Source organism: Falco peregrinus, chromosome 5 (assembly GCF_023634155.1).
Source record: "Falco peregrinus isolate bFalPer1 chromosome 5, bFalPer1.pri, whole genome shotgun sequence".
Classification (NCBI taxonomy): Eukaryota; Metazoa; Chordata; class Aves; order Falconiformes; family Falconidae; genus Falco; species Falco peregrinus.
In genome coordinates this window covers 67,368,298-67,388,771 of record NC_073725.1, presented here as the reverse complement: position 1 = coordinate 67,388,771, position 20,474 = coordinate 67,368,298, and the positions used below count along the sequence as shown (strand labels likewise).

The following is a 20,474-nucleotide window of genomic DNA, read 5'->3' as shown; positions in this document are numbered from 1 at the left end:
ACCCCCCAGCCCAACCCATGGCTGTATTGGAGAAGCTTCAGGCCATCCTTGAGCGTGTTTTGCCTGGTGGCCGAGGTGGGTGTGAGGTTTGTCCGGCTGCGGTGGTTGCAGCACAGCCAGCGGGAGCTGCTGCCAGTCCCTCCTCGGTTTCAGTGTTCAGCCACTGGGGCTGTAGAAGAGTTTGGGTTCAAGCTGCTGCACCGAGCTCATTTGTGCGCCTGGCCAAAACCAGTGCCTCTGCTGGAAAGGGTGATGGGCAGAGGTGATGCTGGTTGGAGTGGGATTGGTGGGTTTGGTGAGGTTTCTGTTCAGCCTGCCTTTTGAGTTGCTGAAGACTCCCTTACTTATCACTGTCGGAAACAGTTGCACGAATACAGATGTGATGGCTGGTACTGTTTAATGTCTATTCTTAATGAACTTTACAACTGTAATGCTGAAATGGGACTGAAAGTTTCTTTGAAGAAGGAGAAACTGCTTTGGATGCCCTTTAGCTCTTCCCCCCCCCGCTTCCCTCCGCTGTTTTCCATGGCTGTCCCTGCTTTGAAGAAATGTTAGGTGATCATCCCTGATCTTGTTTGCAAGACTTGCATGAGATCTTGGGAGCTTGTCTGCTTGGACCATATGTCTATAACATATACGTTGGTTATAGAGTATAGTAAACTTGGGAAGTGTTCCAATGCTAGAAGTTTAGCGGCAGTAAATATGGAACTGTTTTCAACTTCATTATTTCTAGATAATGACACAAACTAAACTCAGGAAAGGCCCCATCTGGCTGGAGTTCCCACATGAGGTTGTGTTAGTAAAACCACTCACTTAAATTGGGTGATCTGTAGTTGTAGATGTGCATTGTGTTGTGTTTTTTTTTTTTTTTAAATTTATTTTTCACTTTTTAATCCAAGACAAAGGAATCTGTTAATTAAGCAATTTTGGTAATTCATGGGGAGGTTCATGAACACCTATAGGACAAGGGGTTTCTCCATGTATTCTGCGACCACTGAAACTGTCTAAAACCATCAATGAAGAAAATAACTTCTTCAGAGAAAACGGTTATGCTAGAATAAGCATGAATTCACTTTTCCGGTGTAATGTGCTTATGTTGATAAAGCATATTCTTACTATACAGGAACACAGTTTACTGGGAATGCTAGATCAGCCCAGAGGGTTTCTGCTGTGATAATTCTGCGCGTAGTGAAACATGAAAATTTATAGGGGATGTTTATGGATGAGCTGACTGTCTTGCATTGTTTTTATACTTTGCAGATAAGAAATGAAAAGAAAGTAAAGTCCTCCTCCTGTATGCTTCTTCTATATGGGCACGGAGAGTCAGGAACAGATTTCAGTTCAGTTGCTTCCCTGTTTTCTAGGCGAAGGTTTGTCAACAGAATGACTTACCTGACATCTCTGAACTTAAATGGGGTGACTGGTTATGGGTGCTGTTGGTTTCTATTGGACTGGGGCTGTCCCAGTCCTGGCCCAGCGTGACCTCCCAAGGACTGGAGGCAGCCCAGCCCCAGATCTGTTCCGCGTGGCTCGCCGTGTTCGGGGCGTTTGTGGAGCATCGGCATGTTGTTATGAAACATGACCAAGGTAACACTCAGCTTCTAGGACACAGTGTATTCGATCCCAAATGTCCTGACTACTTTTGTTGGCTGTTTTCTCTTTTTGATACTGTCAGCTGGCATGTTTTGTTTTTCTTTGATTAGTCTCTCGTGTGATTCCTAGCTCTGGGGTTAACTTTTTGCATTCTGAAAACAAAAGCTTTTCCTAGTAAAATAGGAAGTGTTGCTTCATACTCTTAATGTAACAGACTTCAGAAATGTTTGCCTCTCTACCACTCTGTCATGAGACTTTTATCCAGGTATCTGAAGGGCTGTGTGCAGTTTTCTTGAAATGAGAACTTCTACAAGATTGGCTTATCCTATGTGTATAAACTGGTCGTACATGGGGAAATCTGTTTCCTTATGCAAATACAAAAGCTGTGATACTGATAGAAAAGGCTTCTGTTTGACTTAATATTATGTCCTTCCATGTCTTGAAGAAATAATTCCAGCTGTTTTCTGTCATCTGTCCATTAGTGTTTCTCTTCTTGCGTTCCCTTCCTTCCCCTGCCTCTAATCTCTGCTTTCTGTTGCCTGTCCCTACCCTTTGCTATAGAATTTCCCTCTGGTAACTCTATAGAAGTGACATTTCTGCAGCAGAAGACAAGGGAAATTATTTGGGAGTGAGTGAGCCTTTACACTTTTAACTCTGGAAGATCCTTAGATACTAGACTCCTAATTAAAAGGTCAAAGCCACTTCAAGAAACAAATGTCTAAATATAACCTCAACTTTGTGGAGATGGACTCTGGTAACGAAGGCTTCGCAGGATGGATACAACAATATAGATAGGAACTCCTGTAATTTCCCTAAAACAGAATTTTTTGTAGCATAGTGCATATACATGCAGCTCCAGGGGCTTTATTAGCATGAATTTGGAATGGCTTGCTAAACTCAGTACTGCTTCTGTTGCTCCTGAGAAAACTCCCAAATTAAAGTCAACAAACATCTGTGCCTTACAGTCTAGTGTGTACGTGCAATGCACAAGTTTTAATGTGTTTTGTGCATGTGTGTTTTATTTTTCAGTTCACTAAGAGGTCGGCATATTCAGGCTGTCTCTTTTTTTTTTTTTTTTTCTGTGCGCTGTGAGGTTTTTTTCTTTTACGCTGATACCCACTCCTACTGTTTATTTGATGCTTTATTTTAGAAAGCTATTCACTGGGCTAGGATCTTGCTGCCCATATGGAGCTGTGAGCCTGGACCAGATGCGAGGTGGATGAAATCAGCTGTTCATTGTGGAACTTGCAGTTGAGTTCAACTGCATACCAATAATCCTCAAGGGTATCAGCTACACAATTCCTGACTTCAGGAAATGACAAAGAAATAACTAGAATGACAGTTCCTTCATGTAAATCTTCTGCTAGTTCATAGCAACTTGCAAAATGTATTTCCTTAAGCCTTATTTTTTTCTTTGAGGGCTCATTTTGATGGGTTTAATGGCCTGAGTGGCAGTCAAAGACTCCTTTCCTGGTATGCTTGCCACCTACATTCTTAAAAAGATGATGATTCCTGAAATCTTCTGACAAACAGTACACCTGATGTCTCTCTGAAAACATCTCTTCTTTTCTTTTTATTTCAGGACAAACACCATGATGCTGCTCATGAAATTATTGAGACAATTCGGTAAGTGTTCAATGCAGATATGGCTAGACCTGTGTCTTGAGATGTCTTGAGACAAGATGCAAAGGAGTGCAGAAGTTACAATTATAATTCAGCAGCTCTAAATTATTTTTGAGCTGAATTGATACTGCTGCAATGCAAATCTCCCTGTCAAACAGACTTTGTTTTAACTTGCCATAGTCTATTCCCTTTTGAACAGAATTAAAAATAAGTAGTGAAACTCAGTTTCAGTGCTTATGGCAGCCTGTATTCGATCTTTAAAAAAAGCAAGGTTTAGTAAATATCATTGGCATGATGTATAAAGTTCTGATCTTGCATATCCTCTTCCCCACCCTCTCCCTTTCCCCCTGTTGTCATGTTGCAGCATTGCTAGCATTTGCATTATTTGGGAACGATGTCCCTATTGGCGTTCCTCTTAATTCTGACCAATGTGGGGAAAATGGGAGGATAAAGGTGAAAGACAGGTATGGAGAGTAGGAAGCCTGAGCACTTCCCAGCACAGGCAGTGGTTATGACATGGCTGGCCGTTATTTCAGCAGGCTTAGGAGGTGTCTTGCTGCAGAACAACTTTTATTAAATGCTAACACAAATTCCTCAAACACCTGAGGGACGTTAATGTGTTATCCGCATTAGATTGTTTAAAAGCTGTTCTTGTTAACTGTTTTAGATCCTTACCGTACGGGCTTCCCTTGTCTGAGGGCTGTATCTGCAGCGGGTTGTAAAGGCTGGGTGGTGCAGATACAGGCGAGGTTCAGAGAGTGATGTTTTGCCTGCAGAGCCACCTGTGCTTTGGTCAGTCACATACAGCCTTGGAAAAGGCAGTGAGCCTCGTCTGCTCCCAGCATGAGCGTGACAGCTAAGTGCTTGCGTGGTGGTGTTGATAGTATCACTTTTATGCACATGAAATCATAGTATTTTCCCATGGTCTGTGGTCGAGAGAATGTGTAATGGGGCTAGAGCTGAGAATTTTTCTTCTGAAGAAGTGTCTAACTACAAAACCTTGACACAGGGTGCTTTGCCATCACTACTTCCAGTTCACTTGTACCGCTGTTAATAAGATCTGGTGCCTTGGGAGCTTGTGGCATCGTTAGTCAGTGTGATTATTGAGAAGACCCTTTCTAAAGGGATTTAAACAGATGTGGTGCTGGAAGTGATTGCTGGAGTCATTGGTGCTAGGGCTTTCTGTGCTGTGCTAGCTGAAGGCAAGGGGAAAACTGGGTTAGAAAGTAGTTGAGCCCCAAGTAATATTTCACAACCATGTTTTAAGCAAGATTGCAGTGAATGCAGTGTGTTAGAAGGCTTTTGTGCCTGCCTTGTGCAAAGTAACCGCAATGTGGTTATGGAAGTGGTGGGTAAAAGAATGCAAAGAAGTATTTATCTCTTCAAGCCAGTGATAGACAGCTTTTGACTGCCCATTCCTGAAATTTAAGAGAAAAAATTATTTAGATCAGAGCCCTAACCTTTTTAGGGAGACAGGAGATATTAGTCAGAAGAGTCAGCCTTAGATGTAGAAGTTCTGTCCTTTTTTACTTGCCTGTATATTTATTTGGTAAGTGTGAATCTCACAAAAGGAACCAGACTTGCTGGATCTCTATAGTCATTATTATTCTTTTTCCCCCCCCCCACAATTTTAACATTGAAGCACACATCAAGGTGCACAAAGAAGAAACTGTGCTGTTAATACTGGAATTCATCTTATGACATGCTCTGAGGTTATTTGTGGTGATAGTGCTTTCCCATTTTAATGCTTTTGGAGGAAAGTGTGTGCAAAGCTTATGTGGCTTTTAAGCTGTCTTTGAAAGGAAATAATCTTCCAGTGTTCCAAGAGCAAAGATCTCTTCTGTGAGATGTCATCATCAGACGTGTGGCAAGTGGGTGCGCGCTTTCCATTTGTAGTGGCAAGAACATACAGGGCTTTGTTAACTCAGTATGTAAAAGGAATCTTTTATCAAAATAACTTTTGAAAATCTGGTTTGGCTTGGGTCATGTAAAGTGTAAGAGCAGTTTAGAGCACTACACAGAGGAGAATATCCTTGGGGTGAGTGGTTGGTGGCATTGTTTTGGGGTGATGTAGGAAGTGTCTTATCCATATTCAGCTTTGTCAAACCTTGTTATGGTATCAGCATTCTTTTGAAATATTGCACTTCTGCATTACATTTTATGTTAGATTAGCATCAGCCATGGCTTTGAGTATTGTTAGATGCATTGAATACATTTATCACCTTGTTTTGAAGTTGTGCCATTTCAAGAGCTTTATACTACTGCCAATGTCTATGGGCACCTTGCTGTTTATTCAATACAAATGTGAGCTATTGCAGCTTTCCAATTAGCATTTTGTGGTGTCTGCCTTACTCCTAACAATACTGTGATCTTTCAGGTCTGCTGCAGTATTCTGTCTTAACATATAGCTATGCCAGTCTAGAATTGAGACAGGCTACCTTACTATACTTAATTGAAGGCGTTTTTATTTCTTTTCTTGTTCCAGATGGGTCTGTGAAGAAATTCCAGATCTCAAGCTTGCTATGGAAAACTACGTTTTAATTGACTATGATACAAAAAGGTGAGAGGAACATTTTTTTTCCCACCAGGAGGACAGGCCAGCACAGTTTATAGTGAATTAGTTTGTAACTGGTTATTCTTAGACATCATGAACTGAAGTTTTCTTTTAGAACTGGCTTCAGACTCTGTGGAGTTATTTTGGTAGGAAATGTGTAACAGCAATATTGGCAAAGGCTGTTGGATTAAGGACATAATTGGAAACTCCACACAGCAGAAAGTTGAGCTCTGCTGTACGTTGGTATTACTCATTCTGAAACAATGATCGGTATCTGCGCTGTTGGACTGTGTCCAGTGTTAGGAATCTGAATGACACTGAGGTTTCTGGTTTTGTAGTAGCTAAGAATTCCTGTTTAGAAAGTGGCATGCCAAAGCTGTCCGCCAGTGCCATGTTCTCTGCCTGCCGTGCCTGTAGGAGGTTAACCTGCCCCATCCCTCCTCTGGTTAGGATTCGGTGCAAGTGGGATGCTGTTTGGGTGAGGGGCTAAATTAAAAGGCAAGCTATTCATCCTGGTCTTCTGAGCAGTTAGAAGTCATTTTAAGATGCTTGTGGTTACATGTGCATATCTATTCCATGAGTAGCTTAAAATGAACGTATAGTACGTGGCATTCACCTTGAGGCTGGGAGAGGCAGATTCCAACCTGCGGTGTATCTGTGGAGAGGTCGGTGGATGTGCATTGACTTGGCTATACTGAGACTGGAAAAAGAGATGACCCTCAAGCTGCAGTTTACAAAAAACTCTTTGGTTGCTTTCATGGGAAAGACTGAATTGGTTCAAGTCCACAGCATGACAAAACTTTCAGAAGGAGGTTACAGATGCAACTACATCGCTGTAATTAATCACAGGCTATTGTCCTGAGCACCAGATCTGCTCAATCATGATCTGCTTTATTATGATCTGCTTAAGGTATTTCTTCCTCCTGTCTTAATTTTAGTTGTTCCATTGCAAGATGTGTTGGTTCCTCTTTTCCCCCTGACAGATTCAAAAGGAGAAGTCAGGGTTGAGCATCCCTTGTCATCAAATCCATTAATTTGGATTTGTGGATTACTTCCAGCGACTGTAATGCTGTAACTTTTTTAGTTCTGGCACTCTCCCTGGGCACGTTTACCTGAGGAGCATCAGTGTGGTCAGCAGCAACACCAAATAAAAAGAGAAACCCATCTGTTCCCAAAAGTCACACCTCACTTACCTTTCTGCAGCCTCTCAAGGAAGTAATAAATCTGTAACTTTGGTAATGATTTTACTCTTTTTGCTTCCCGTGAAAAACATTGTTGGAAAAATTACTTGTGGCAAATAGACTGAGACATGGATGTGAATGAAAAGCAGCAGATTATAGTAGTGCACAGGCTGTGCAGACAGAAACCCATTTCAGCCTCTTGCTTTGTCTTAATGTGGACATGAGCATGGGCAGATGAAAGCTTGAAGTGGAAGTCAGCAGTACTCCTCTGAGGTGTCCTAGCCAGCACAGTGGTAACGAAGATCACAAGAGACTGAAGAGCCACTTTCTTCTGATGTACCCCAGCCCCCCCCCCTCCCCCCCCCCCCCCTTCTGGATTTGGGAATGGCCATGATTTAATTATCTTACTCCTGTAGCTCCTTACTGGGGTTTTTTTGCTGCTGCTTTGTGGGTCTGATTATGTAACGGATGATATTCCTAGTAATATCTTTTCTTCCCTGGCCTGAGATGAATTTATTTAATCCTCTCAGCTTCTGTCACTAAGGCAGCTGCCTGAATTGACTGTAATCCCAGCCCAGCCCATAAAGCAATCAGTGTGCTTTTCTGATGGGTGAAATTTTAGATTGTATCCTGGGTCTGTCTGCATTTTCAGTTCCAGGGTTAATTTCTAGAAAAGTATCTACTTGTCTCAGGACCAATGATCATGGAGGGATGAGGGGACAAAGGAGAAAAAGTTACAGATGTTTTAAATTTCTGTGCAGCTGAGAATATGGAAAAGAAATAATAGACTATGAGAATACAAAACTTTGTAATAAGTCATACTTCGAGTTCAGCTCTTTTCCCATTAATTAAAGAAAGTAATACTATTTGACATATACTCCTGGTCTACTGGGGAGGTTTTTTTTAAAGGAAACTGTTACAGAGTCCTAAGGCTGTGTATATAACCACGTGTTCTGCAAGAAACAGCCCCGAACTGGCCACCTACTTACAGTATGTATGATGACAAAAAAAGCACAAGGTTGTACCTGCAAACCTGCGTTTGAGCTCTCTGAATTTAACTGACCCTGCGTTCTTTCTCCCCGCGTAGCTTTGAAAGCATGCAGAGGCTTTGTGACAAGTACAACCGAGCCATTGATAGCATTCATCAGTTGGTATGTATTTACCTTTGTTACCCACCGTCACATTTAGCTGGTTCGAATTCACGTGTAACAGACAATATCCCGAAAGCGGTGACTGACTTAATGCTGGATGGTAGGTTAGTCAAGTTAGCCTGCTGTTAGTCTAGTTGTACCATCAGCATTTAGCACTTCCATTCTTTGGGGGATTTAAGTCTGATATTAAACCTTATTTCCTTGATCACACCCAGGCAGTCAAGGAGTTAGTATTGGTGGAGGGACATTCTTGTAGGAAGAAAAGAAAAATTATGTGTTTTCCCCCCTAACTGCAGATTTGTAAGCTATTACTCTTTAGTGTGCACTTCTGGCACCATTATTTTGGCACTTTGAAATAGCTGAGTTACCTTTAGGGGAAAGCATGTAGATGTTTCACGGGGATTTATCATATAGATTTACTTTTGCATGGGGAAATCTATGGCTTATGGGTACTTAAATAATCCATATGAACTCTCCCGTGTATTGTGGAAGTGATCCATGGCTTAGGAATTTCCTTGCTTGCCACTCGCTTCAGCCACTCTGTTCTGCAGGATCACTCTGGCAAAACTAGAATGTAATGTCTTTTCAGACGAATTTAACAAGCTTTTTTGGTTTTCTTACCCCTTATAAAAGGTTGAGCTAGAGGAAACAAAACATGAACAATGAATTAATGTTACTGTTTGGTTTAATGTTGAAGGTATAGCTGGATTTTTTTTCTCTGCTGTGCTTGTGGGAAGTATTTCAAGTGTGCAGTGTTAAGACAACAATACTTTTTTTGCCAGGCTTCCCTTCTCTTTGTGTGTTTACAACTCCCTAAAACTTGTGCTTGTTTGGATTCGGGTGTCCTGGTGTGTATGTTGGTTAATAGCTAAGAATTTGAAGCTATTCAGCATTTGCAGTTGCTGTCTGAAATGGCAAATGTGATTGATTTCATTTTCTTCTTGCCATCTGAATCTCAAACAGAGAAGTGTTCGGGAGGGATTGTGGAATTGTCGTTTTTTGGTTTGTTTTTATCAAAGGGAGAGATGGGCATTTTTAAAACTTAACAACTTTTATGTTTAGGACAGGGTTTTTCTGATGAAGAAAGGAAACTTGATTTTCATCTCTTTCCTGCCACTCCCTGTTTGAGTACATATGATCCCTCCCATCCTACGGTTCCTGAAAGAAAATGAAACTGCTCTTGACTGTACAGTCCACAACAGTTCAGTGGCGATCACTAAACAAAAAATGAGTGAAAAATTTTTTACAGCTACTCCAGCTCTATTCGGTATTCAGCTTTACATTGCCTATTCATTTTTACATCTCTTTAATTTCCCCTTTACCGCTTATTTCCAGCAGACACATTTGCAATTACCTATTCGTTGAGGTGGGAAAAAGGGTAGGGTGTTGTGTGATTTCTTTAGTGGTGTTCACTGTTTTTATCTTTGCAGAGCACCTGCAGACCAGCTTGTGAGAGAGGGGATGGGAGGGCATTTCTCTCATTTCTACGTTACGCCAGTGCAGCCTGGGTTTGGTGACGTTTCCTTGTCCTCACCGTGGGTTCATACCTTCTTCCTGCTCTTTACCTTTAGTGGAAGGGAACCACGCAGCCGATGAAACTGAACACTCGTCCCTCCAACGGGCTCCTCCGGCACATCCTGCAGCAAGTCTACAACCACTCGGTGACTGATCCAGAGAAACTCAACAACTATGAGCCCTTTTCCCCAGAGGTTTACGGAGAAACTTCCTTTGACTTAGTGGCCCAAATGATAGATGAAATTAAAATGACAGAGGATGATTTGTTTGTTGACTTGGGCAGTGGTAAGTGACTAGTAACTGAAGTGGGTTTTGTTTTTCCCTTTTTGCTTGCTGTTTTTCCCTTTCTTTAAAGAAACAAACAAACTGAAATTCATATTTGGAAAGTGAACTGGGGTGAAGGATTGTTCCAGGATAAGCACCTTTTCTAGATAATCCCCAGTGATGCCCTTGCTTTTTATGACAAGATTAAATAGGCCCAAACGGACATTCTAGATGTTCTTCCCTGTGGTGTTAGTGAAATGTTGGTCGACAAATGCAATAAACCGGTGTGACAGAAAACTTGGTTTCTGTTGCTGTTGGTGGATACGTTTGTAAAGAAGAAACTATTAAAAATGTTGCTTGAAAGGTAACAATAGCAGTTCCATTTCTAAGGATTCATCTGTTTTCAGTGGATTCAGTTTATGTCCTTCATATGTTAAAATGAGGTTTCTTGACCCTTCCCATGCCAGCGTGAAGCACTCGGTGGGGAATCTGAAAATTAAGCAGTTTTTTCCCTCTGACATACTCTTCTGTGTGTCAAAAAAGACTGTTGTTAGCTTTAACAGCTGCCTTGTGAGACCCCACAACATCTAGCTTACAGCCTACAACTGATCTCGTGAACAGGTTAGAATTTTAAAAGGAAATATATGTTTCTAGTTCGTAAAGAAACCAGAGATGACTCAAACACATGTGGAAGAGATATACTAAGAAGATGATGTTCTTTTTGTTGCTAAAATCTGGTACAGAGCAGGAAAGAAGTAATAAGAATTTTCCCTTTTACTGGATGGTTGTAAAGTTTTAAATGAAGTATGTTTTGGTTTTGTTGCTTGTATGATACAGGACTTCTGAGAAAACAATATTTCAAAATACATTCAGTTGGTAAACCCGAAATACATTTTGAATTTAAATACAGCAGGACTGCCATCCCCTGCAAAACTTAATACATCTTCAGTCAGGGAATTATTATTTTTTTTAACCCCCCTGCCTCCGTCGGTGGGACCTATGTCTGAAATTTCCTGTTTCAGTGACTTATGTTCAGATGAGACATTTGGAAAGACATCAGACCTGACAAACTATTTTCCATCTGGAAGAAAAAAATTGCCATAGATGCTTGCAATTGTTTGTTCAGGAAGGTTGAGAAAGATCATATCTGAAGTCCTGTAGGGCTGCTAATCATGTAACAAGCTCAAATATTAGACACTTTTACCTGCTATCGTCAGAAATAAAATCAGGTTTTTATTGCTAACTTCTCCACTTTATACTGCTGGTCAAGCTCCAAGATTAAAAACTCAGTCTGAAAAGCTTGTATGAAAGGAACGGTTTGAATTCAGAAGCCTTTGGCTTCTAGTGTTTGGAGTGCTGAAACAAAACCAGGAGTTAGTTGTTGAGTTTGTACTTCATTCTTTTTTGTACTTCATTCAATTTTTGTAAATTGTAATCAATGCGGTATCGCATGCAGTATAAATGAAAACGCTGTCATAGCATATTAGTTTTATCAGTAAATGTGATGCCTTTCCAATAACGATGTGCATCTGGCAGAGGCTGACAGCAGGGCTAAACCCCCCACTGGGGTGCTGGGGCTGTTCTTGTTAGTTTGTGTGAGATGCCAGGGATGAATATGTGGCTCATTGCAGGAGGAATTTGTGGAGGTATGCATCATCGTTAGGCAAACTGCAATTACAGTGCAGTTAAGTTCTTGCAAAGAGAAAAGGCAAAGACAGACAAGATTAACAACTTCTTACGCTGTATCGTATGCTATCTGACAATGCAGTGTGTTCTTCATTGTCCCTTTAGTCTTTGTCCTCCTTGCTCTTCAGAAATAAGAAACAGCAGAACAGTTCTGCCTCACATCTTTGGTTGTCCAGGTTCTCCCCCTGCATAAATTTGTACATCCTTACCTGCATGCGTATGAAATATGCATACGTGTGCAAAATGCGAGTTGGTGAAAAGACCAAAAAGCAACCAAAAAAACCCTGTCAGCACTAGAGTTCTCGTTGTGCCTGACAACATGATAGTGGTAATGGTTTAAATGCAGGAGTTCCACCCCTGCAATTACCAGTGCCGCTGGCCGCCGGCAGCCAGCGGCACGGAAAACAGCAGTATGTTTTCTGTTTCTGAAATGGGCTCTCCTCTTAGATCCACTCTTGTTTCCCATATGGTCATCTGCAGAGTGATGAAGTGCATGGGTGAGACAAGAACCCATTTTGTGTTAGTCAGAGACAAAAAGCGATGTATCAACGTCCTGTGGATGAATATTGGATGTTTGAAGAAAACCTTAATTAACTGCTTTAACAAATGTGGAATGGTACTGCTTTATGGTGGGTAAAATGCGGGTTGCCCATACAGAGAGAAATCTAATGAGTGGTTTTTTGTCATTTTAGCATAAGCTGGGGTGGGGGCACAGGGAATGTGTTCAGGCGAGGTGTAGGAAAAAAAGTAGCTGGTTACTGTTGGTAGCATCTATGCAGGTAGAGTTTGGAGTGATGGGAATCATGCATTTTGAAGTAAGACTCAGTCTTGCCAGCGTAGTGGTTGCTCCTGAAATTTTGAGTGTTGAACCCTATAATATTTTCTAACGTAGTATTCTAAAGTAGCTCGTATATGAATAAGCTTTACATCTTCTCAGACTTTGTGCTGCATTTCATGGTGAAAACCAGTATAAATATTGCTAGACTATAACCAGTCTTTAAATTAATGGCGTAGGTGTGTGACCAACAAGTATTTATTTTGGGATGTGGTAGGGGTTGTCTTAACTGTTCATTTACTTAATTAGGTAGTGATTTACAATGTAAAACCTGTAGGTTTGCAGGAATGCTTATACAGTTTTAAAAAAATTATAACGCAGCTATTCTGAAACCTGTGTGAATTTGTGGAAATGAGCCTGTAGGATTTAATAAAGTAGCCTTTAATAATTTTCAATACAAACATTGTGGTAAATGTTGTAGTTGTATGCTCTTGTCATAAAGAGCGCGGTGTATTGAAAAATGTAAACCTCAGAGCCACAATGCTAGAAATACTTTGCTGTAAGAAAAGTGAAATTGTGCTGCTTACTTTCTAGTTGGGATGTAAACCCTTTTTACTGAAAAACAGGTTCTTGGTATTGCACATCTGGTCGGGAAGTGGGACTTCAGTAATGCACGTTGCCTTGAATCTGCTTTTCAGCTGAGAGACAGGCAGGTTCGTACGGGAACTGTCAGACGCAGCTGTGGGGTGACATTGTACCCTGAACCCTAGTCCCACGGATTACCTGATTATTTTTTTTTTTTTTCCTGCTGCCCTTTGCTCTGAAAGCTCTTATCTCCCTTTGCAGTGGTTTTCTACTGAAACTTGTCCTCAGGTTTGTTAGTTTGGTTTTGGTTTTTTTCTTTTCTTTTTTTTTTTTCCCTGCAGGTGTGGGTCAGGTGGTGCTTCAAGTGGCTGCAGCCACAAACTGCAAACATCACTACGGTGTGGAGAAAGCTGATATTCCAGCCAAATATGCTGAGGTGAGGTATTTTGGTGGTGTGGGTGTTTTTGGTTTTTTTTTTTTTTTTGGAGTTGTGGAGTTGTGTGCATATGCCTTATTTGAAGGCTCACTAAGTGGTTCAGGATTCCTGTTAAGTGCTGTACAGGAAAAAAAAGTAGAGTTTCAGCCCTCGCTGATTTTGCTTCTCAGGTCAGTGAGACCTAGAGCAGGGCATGCTTGGGGAAAGGAGTCTGGCTGGACATTTGCTAGCAGTGCTCACAGGGTGCACAGGAGCATTGGCATGGTTCTGAAGTGGTGTCAGGACTAGGAGATGTAATGCTGTTTTAGCATAATGGCATAGGAGCTGCTCAAAGGGAAGCAGTGTAAGCTTCTCCTGGACACCTGCGATCGTTCAGTGTCTGAAATGGCTCCGATACAGGGCTTCCAGAGACCACAGCGTTCAGCAAGTCTAGGAATGAATTCACCAAACAAACCTTCTTAAAGATTTTAAAGGCTGTGTTTCTGCTTATGGTAGTGATGCCCCTTTTTAATGTTCTAGAGTTGAAGTTCAGCTTAGTTATTAAACTGTTACCCAACACGGGCCTCGTCAATTAGCCTGTATCTGGTTAATAAGTGCTTAGCAGGCACCTAAATGAAGTCTTATTGTAAGAAAACCATAGTGTTTAGTCAGACAGTTTTCTCTGCACTTCTAATGCTGTGCCAATGGGGAGACACAAAGATAATCAGTTCCAAGACAAACCTGGAAGGCAATTGAGCTGCAAGCAAACAATAGAGGTTAGTCATGCCTTACCATAAGAAGTTTACTTTCTTCAGTAGTCTGAACAGAAACTTACCCTCCATATTGCTAAAACAAGCTGACTCAGTTTGTACGGGCTAGAAAATTATACCTTATGAAGGGAGGGGAAGAGAAAAAAATCCTTGATCCTCCTTTTCAGTGGTGTGGGCAAAAATGCGTAAACACAGTGGCAAAGAGAATCAGACAAGGATCTAAAAATCCTATTTTGTTTTTCCTGCCATGACCCAGTGGAAATTTCCAACTGGAGTACTCTTTGCAGTCCCTCTGCGTGAGCATTCTGGTCTTGTTAGGTAGTCACTTGCAAGGTCTGGACTCTTGTCTGTGTTTACTGGTAAACTTAAAGATCGGTGTTAAAGAGGGAAAGTTAAATTCTCACTTTCACTAATACCCCTCTATGTCATTGTGCAAACACAAGGTTATAGTGAAAATGATTAGGGAAAAAAAAAAAGTTACCCACAAATTGAGTATTAAGAGCACATGGGGTACCTTCAGTTTCAGAAGTACACCAGTATTTCATAGTTTCAGAAGTACACCAGTATTTCATAAGTTATTTCATTATTACTGGACGAACAAAATATACTGTGTTATTCTTCTGGTTACAGACAATGTCCTGTCAGATTTAACAACTCAGCAGCTGCTGCAGTGTCAGAACATGTGAAGCTGCCTGTGCACAGCTAATCTGCCTTGTGCTGTGTGTAGTGGACCAGTTTTCCTCCCCATCTCTGACAAACATTTGTGGAAGGGATTGGATTAAGTTTCTAGTTAAGATTGGCTGTGGCAACACATCTCTGGTTACTATGATAATTAATGCAGATGACTTTGAAAAGCCTCAGCTGAGGAGGAAGAACGTTATGGATTTTTAGTGAAGTTGTCTTAAAAAAATATTAAAATGTAAGTTCACACAGTGTATGAAAATAGTGAAGATTTTTGTGAGTTATCCTACTGAGTTCTGGAGTGCTTTAGAAACATAAAGAATTTTAGAACACATCTGTCAACACACACTGTTTTATTGACCAACTGATGGAGGTGTTCACCATCTCCAAGCTGTCAGTGAAGCCAGAATTCCTGCTATGCTGCTCTCCCTTATCTCCTCTGCCTGCTACCTCCAAATTTGGGCCCTCCCGTAGGTGGAGTCAAGTCCTAAAGCTCAGGAGTTTTTGTTTTTGTTTTGTTTGGGTTTTTTTCTGGTCTTCCGAGACACTTGAGTTTCATTTTCAAATGTATTGAATAGGTGTAGCTGGACCCTCACTGCCACTCTGATGACCTGTGCTAAACACGGTCAGTTTATACAGATGGGGACAAGATTTTGTGACTCTGGAGGTGCATATTTGTAAGGCACGAAGCTATCTGGATGTATGGGGGTTTTGGTTCCTTTCTCCTGTATTTGGGCAATGGAAAACTAGTGCCAGCGACCTGGTTGGGTAGCAGCAGGCCTTCCCTCCTCCGCAGCCCCAGGCTGTTTAGATGTGCTTTGACCCATTCTCCCTGGTTGCTCCAGTAGCTGTGACGCTCCTTCCATTCGCTGTTGCAGTGCCTTGCATGTTGCTTTCTGCTTTCTCGTTCACCCTGGCAGACCTGTCTTTATCCTGTTTGTTCCTTTGCTATCTGGGCTTAGACTGGGCTGCATTCAGTGCCTCCTACTTGCTGTGGGATTATGTACCACAACACAGTAGCTACTTAAGGTTGCACCATTTTTAGTGCTGAGCAGTGTCAGCTCAGATTGCCTTGCTTATAACATGTAACTTTGATGAAAAGTGTGGGGAGAATAAGATGCCAGCTTTGACTTGGCCCTGATGAAGCAAAGTTGTTTTTATTTTTTAAAGGAAACTAAACTACATACAGTAGTTGTCTGTCTGCCTATCCTTTGAGTGTTAATGGCAAAAAATGCCAGACCCACCAAACAAAGGTCTTGGGGATCCACAAACAGAGCTGCATCTTCTTTTACTGCGGTGTAACTGGTAACACGAGAAATCCTAATCGGTGGTTTTGTTTTTCCTCCCTTTTCTAGACGATGGACAGAGAGTTCAGAAAGTGGATGAAATGGTATGGGAAAAAACATGCAGAATACACAGTGAGTGAAATTCAGCTGAAAAACTTTATGGTCCATGCTGATGTACAGAATTTGCAAAGTCCTCCTCAGCCTTTCACCAGCCAAGCAGCAGTATGAGTCATATCTGCTTCCTGGCTTTTATCTTGATCCCGAGGATGGTGTTCTCAAAGACATCCTCCCAGGCTTGTCTCTGACTTGCTTGATGTGATATGGCATTACTGGGAGTACTTTCAGGTCTTTTCAGAAGCTCTTGGAAGATATATTCTTCTAAAATGTTCTAATTTTAACTGGGGCTGCCATGTGTCTTAAATTTTGTATGTTTGTATTAAATATCCCCCCCCGTCCCGCCTGGTGTGGAGGTTCTGCTGTGTAGACTATTGAAAATGGCAGCTCCTTCCTGGGTTTCTGAAATCTCCTGCTAGAAACAAAAGCTGAAGCTTTGATTCTACAGGCAGGTGAAGGTGTGCTCTCCTGGGACAGGTGGTGGGAGGGGATGGGATGGCAGGGGTTTCAAGGATGGGATGGCAGGGGTTTCAACGCGGGAGCGTGGGGCTGAAGTTCTGGATGAATACCAGCACTGTGAGATTAGAGCAGAAAACTCCAGGACCAATTAACAGGATAGATGGCTTGTAGTTGGAGGTGTGAGGGGTGGGTTGTGGGCTCAGGGAGGATGGAGGGTGGTTAGTTCTGATTTGGAAAGGATTTGAGTTAGGTGCTGTGAGGGTGGAGGCAGAGCAGGAGGAGTAAATGGGTCCTTACAGAGGATCTCTCTGCTTGTGGCTAGGGACACATGGTGAAATAGCTTTCCCCTTCCTCCAAATGTTACTTAATCATTGTGGATATTTTCCACTGTAATGGTAGTGTGAAGCATGTGCAGAGTCGTGCACTGCCTTGTCATTCCTTCCCCTTTTCCTTTTCTCCCCCCTCTTAAATGTCATTAAGAAAATCTGCTCCCCAGTTCATCACTTTCTAATGAGGAAATGTACGTAGTCATAGTACAATAGGAACCCACTGGGAGTTTTGAAAATACATGCTTTTATGCTTCTCCTACCACCTTCCTATGGTCAGGGAAGAGGCTGGATGGATCAAGGTTCTTCCTTAATTGCCCAGAGAAGCTGGGTGACACTTTCCTGCTCAGAAGTCACAGCTAGCAACGTGTACCGCGGTTGAAGTGCCAGCAAGTAGTTGAGGAACTACTTCTTCATTTTCCTTTTGTACAGAACCATTATCGCTGTGTTACTGGAATGGTTTGCACCACATGGCTTTCAGCATTCCAGCAGTGTGGGATCAAATGGCAGGTCGTAGATGGCCAGGCGTTGTTTCCCAATTTTCTGTGTCTGCTGAGATCCCCAGTGCTCTTTAGAGGGCTTATCTTGTAAGGAAGGTTGCTACAACCATCCCTTTGGGAAGCAGGCGGGATAAGGTGATAGTGCCACCTGCCTCTGCACTTTCTTCCTGAAATGCCTTTACTGTATAGCGTGATTTTCTTCAGAGGGATGCTGGGCCTGCTGTGGGACTAGTTTGTAGGAGGATTGATATCAGGCTGCTAACTCTTTCCTGCTGTGGAAACACTGTGAATGCTTTACTTTTCATGAAGTGGCCATATGGCATTTTTCCATTGTGTCACCCAGCTGGCATTACATGAAAGGAATTGTTACTGAAGATACTCTGCTTGCGAGCTGTGTAATTTAAAGAATAGGATAGGAACTTGGACTAAAATATTGAAAGCATATTGATTGCCGTAGGCAGCGAGCATTTCCATATTGTGCATTCCAAGTGACAGAGTCTGGTACTATACTGAAACAAAGCTACTTATTTTTTCCTAGGTTCTTTGGCTTTTGCAACTGTTTTCTGAAAAGTGTTTAGAGTAACATTTCTCTTGAACATACAGTCTGCTTTTCTGAGAAGAGCTGAACACTTACAGCACTTCTTAAGGAAAGTTTCCTATCACCTTGTGGTAGTGATGCTTGATGATAGATTTTGGTCTTTCACATGTAGAAACACAGGGCAGATTTTATTTAGAATTTATTGCTTCATCAAACATCCTAGGCTTTTGCCAAACAGTATATTTTTCTTTAGTAACTCCTTAGCATCTTCTAAGGTGACTATTGTTAAACAGAGCAAACATGTCTCATAATACAGCTAGAAGACACTGGAAGGCATGGAATTAAAAACCTGGGATCTTTATCTGTCTGGAAAACAACTTTGTCCCTGCAGAATGCTTAGTGGGATCCCAAAATTCCAAATGTTGAAGTCAAATAAGCACAAATCGAAATGGTCTGTCATCAGCAGAGCTTAACTTGTGGATTCCACTCTAATGTTTTAGGCAGTCAGATGAAAAATAAATATTTTGAGAAGAATAAAGTGTTGGAGGAGGGAAGCTTGGCAGAAGTTCAGTGGGGACAAGTCTTGGATCACACCTGCAGCTTTGTCTGAATAATGTGGACGGTGGTTTTGACTTCATGCACATAACAGCTGCCTTGCTGTAAAAGTAAAAATTGTGGTACATAAGGCAGCAATAAATCCTGGAGTTGAGCCTGCAGGGTTGTGGGTGGTGCGTGTGTTTTTTAACAGCCAAGAGCCTAGTACAATTATAGGTTTCCAACAGAAATGGGTTTTTGATTTCTCACTGAAAAGTGATCTGCCGGTGAAGTCTTGTCTTGTAGCTAGCACTGTTTTGGTGAGGCAGCAGTTGATTGCCCTTAACAGCTCTGCAACAAGCTCAGCAGCTTGGACACATGAATTCTGCTGAGCAAGGTTCTGAGACAACATTTAAAACAAATCCTGATCATCCAGGTGTATTTCCATTCGATTTTGTCCACAATCATAGAAAAAAAGTCTCTTTTGAGAAATGGTTCCATACAAAATATGCAGTCACATATATGCACATTTTTTCAGTAAAACAAAACATCATTGTGTAGTCACCTGCAGGTGATAATTGCATATTAAACTTCTCCAGTAGCTAGTGACACAGAGTCCTGAGGCACGTTGGGTGCCTGAGGCTTCTGCAGAGCTACAGCTGCAGAATGGGTCGTTGCTGCAGCTGCAGAGTGGGAAGATCATTTTGGGGCATGAGAGGAGTGGGAGAAAGGTTGCTCACCATAGGTTGGCTTGTAAGTCTCCTGATCTCCAGCTGTTGTAGGTAATCGTATCTCATAATCCTGTTAAATGAACAGAGTTTCATTTTAAATGAGCTGTTCAATCTCATGAGTCTAATTGGAAAAAAAATTCCCCCAAACCCAAAAGAGTAACAGTTTCTGATAAGAATATTCCTTAGTTCTTATATTCAACTGATAATATTTCAACTTGACATCAATATTTACATCCCTGTGCTATGGTTGTATGGTGGTTGATGTCTAATTCCTGACCAGTTAGGGATAATCATGTTCTTTGCAGGTCTTCTCTTCTGCATCCAGAGGGAACGCATTATACTGCTAGGGCTTTTTTTATCATCATCAGCTGCTTCAGCTTGTTGAGCTAGAATGTCCCACTTCCAACACATCTCACTTTGTTTCAACTCCTTTTATCTTCTTTTTTTCTCTTCCCATGGAACTGAGGAGTTTCCAAGATTAGCCTTACCCCATTCTTTTCAAGAAAACTGTTGTCTGAAGGAAACAGGAGACTTTTCGAAGGTCATTAGGCCGAGATAATTAGAGAGTCTTTCTTGGGGAATTTCTGCACATGTGCAGCCATCGAATTAAAAAGTGATATTGCAATTAAGAGGCAGATGGGTTTTCATGGTTTCTAACTGTAAATATCCTCATGTGGCCTCCAAAATGGGAGCCATCTCCAGGTATCTAGGGCACAGTGCTGCCATTGCCATGTCACGGAAAGTGCTTTGGTGTTCCTCCCGGGGTACCCTTGAAGAAAGTTTTCAGTGTGTTCTCAGTGCCTTCCACCTCTTGTACGCTCCTGCTAGGGGAAGGCGTTCTTCTAGTCGTAGGTTAGAGTAGGTCTCAGCAAGCGGAGCTGGAGGTAGCTGCAGTTGCATGTTGGGCTTTTGCACAAGGCCAGGATTTGGTTTGGTTTTGCTTACTCAGGGTTGTCATAACAGAATACCTCCCCCTGTTCCACAGAAGCTTGTTTTAGTGGTAGGTGGAAATCATCTACAGGTCTTCAAAATAAGGCAGGAGAACACAGGTCAGCGTTGCTAAAGGCTGGGATTTTGGCTGGATGGACATCGGTGGCACGTGTGCTGTCTGCTCGGAGGAAACCCCAGTAGCTTCTAATTGCTGAGGATGCTCTTGTGGTTCAGCTCCGTGGATCAGCGGTGATTTTTGTTGT

At 41.9% G+C, this 20,474-nt stretch overlaps 1 protein-coding gene across 10 annotated transcripts in view; it reads left to right on the top strand.

Annotated features, from left to right (window-relative positions):
• Positions 1-20,474, top strand: part of DOT1L (DOT1 like histone lysine methyltransferase) — a 76,652-nt gene that overhangs the window by 14,166 nt on the left and 42,012 nt on the right. For 9 of the 10 annotated variants that reach the window (XM_055804714.1, XM_055804712.1, XM_055804710.1 and 6 more), the window contains exons 2-7: positions 3,176-3,219; positions 5,702-5,776; positions 8,039-8,102; positions 9,674-9,902; positions 13,269-13,363; positions 16,149-16,211. In XM_055804714.1, coding sequence (XP_055660689.1) covers positions 3,176-3,219; positions 5,702-5,776; positions 8,039-8,102; positions 9,674-9,902; positions 13,269-13,363; positions 16,149-16,211 — 570 coding nt within the window. Of the gene's footprint in view, positions 1-3,175; positions 3,220-5,701; positions 5,777-8,038; positions 8,103-9,250; positions 9,370-9,673; positions 9,903-13,268; positions 13,364-16,148; positions 16,212-20,474 lie in introns of those variants that run through there. The other variant, XM_055804713.1, reaches the window with a different exon arrangement.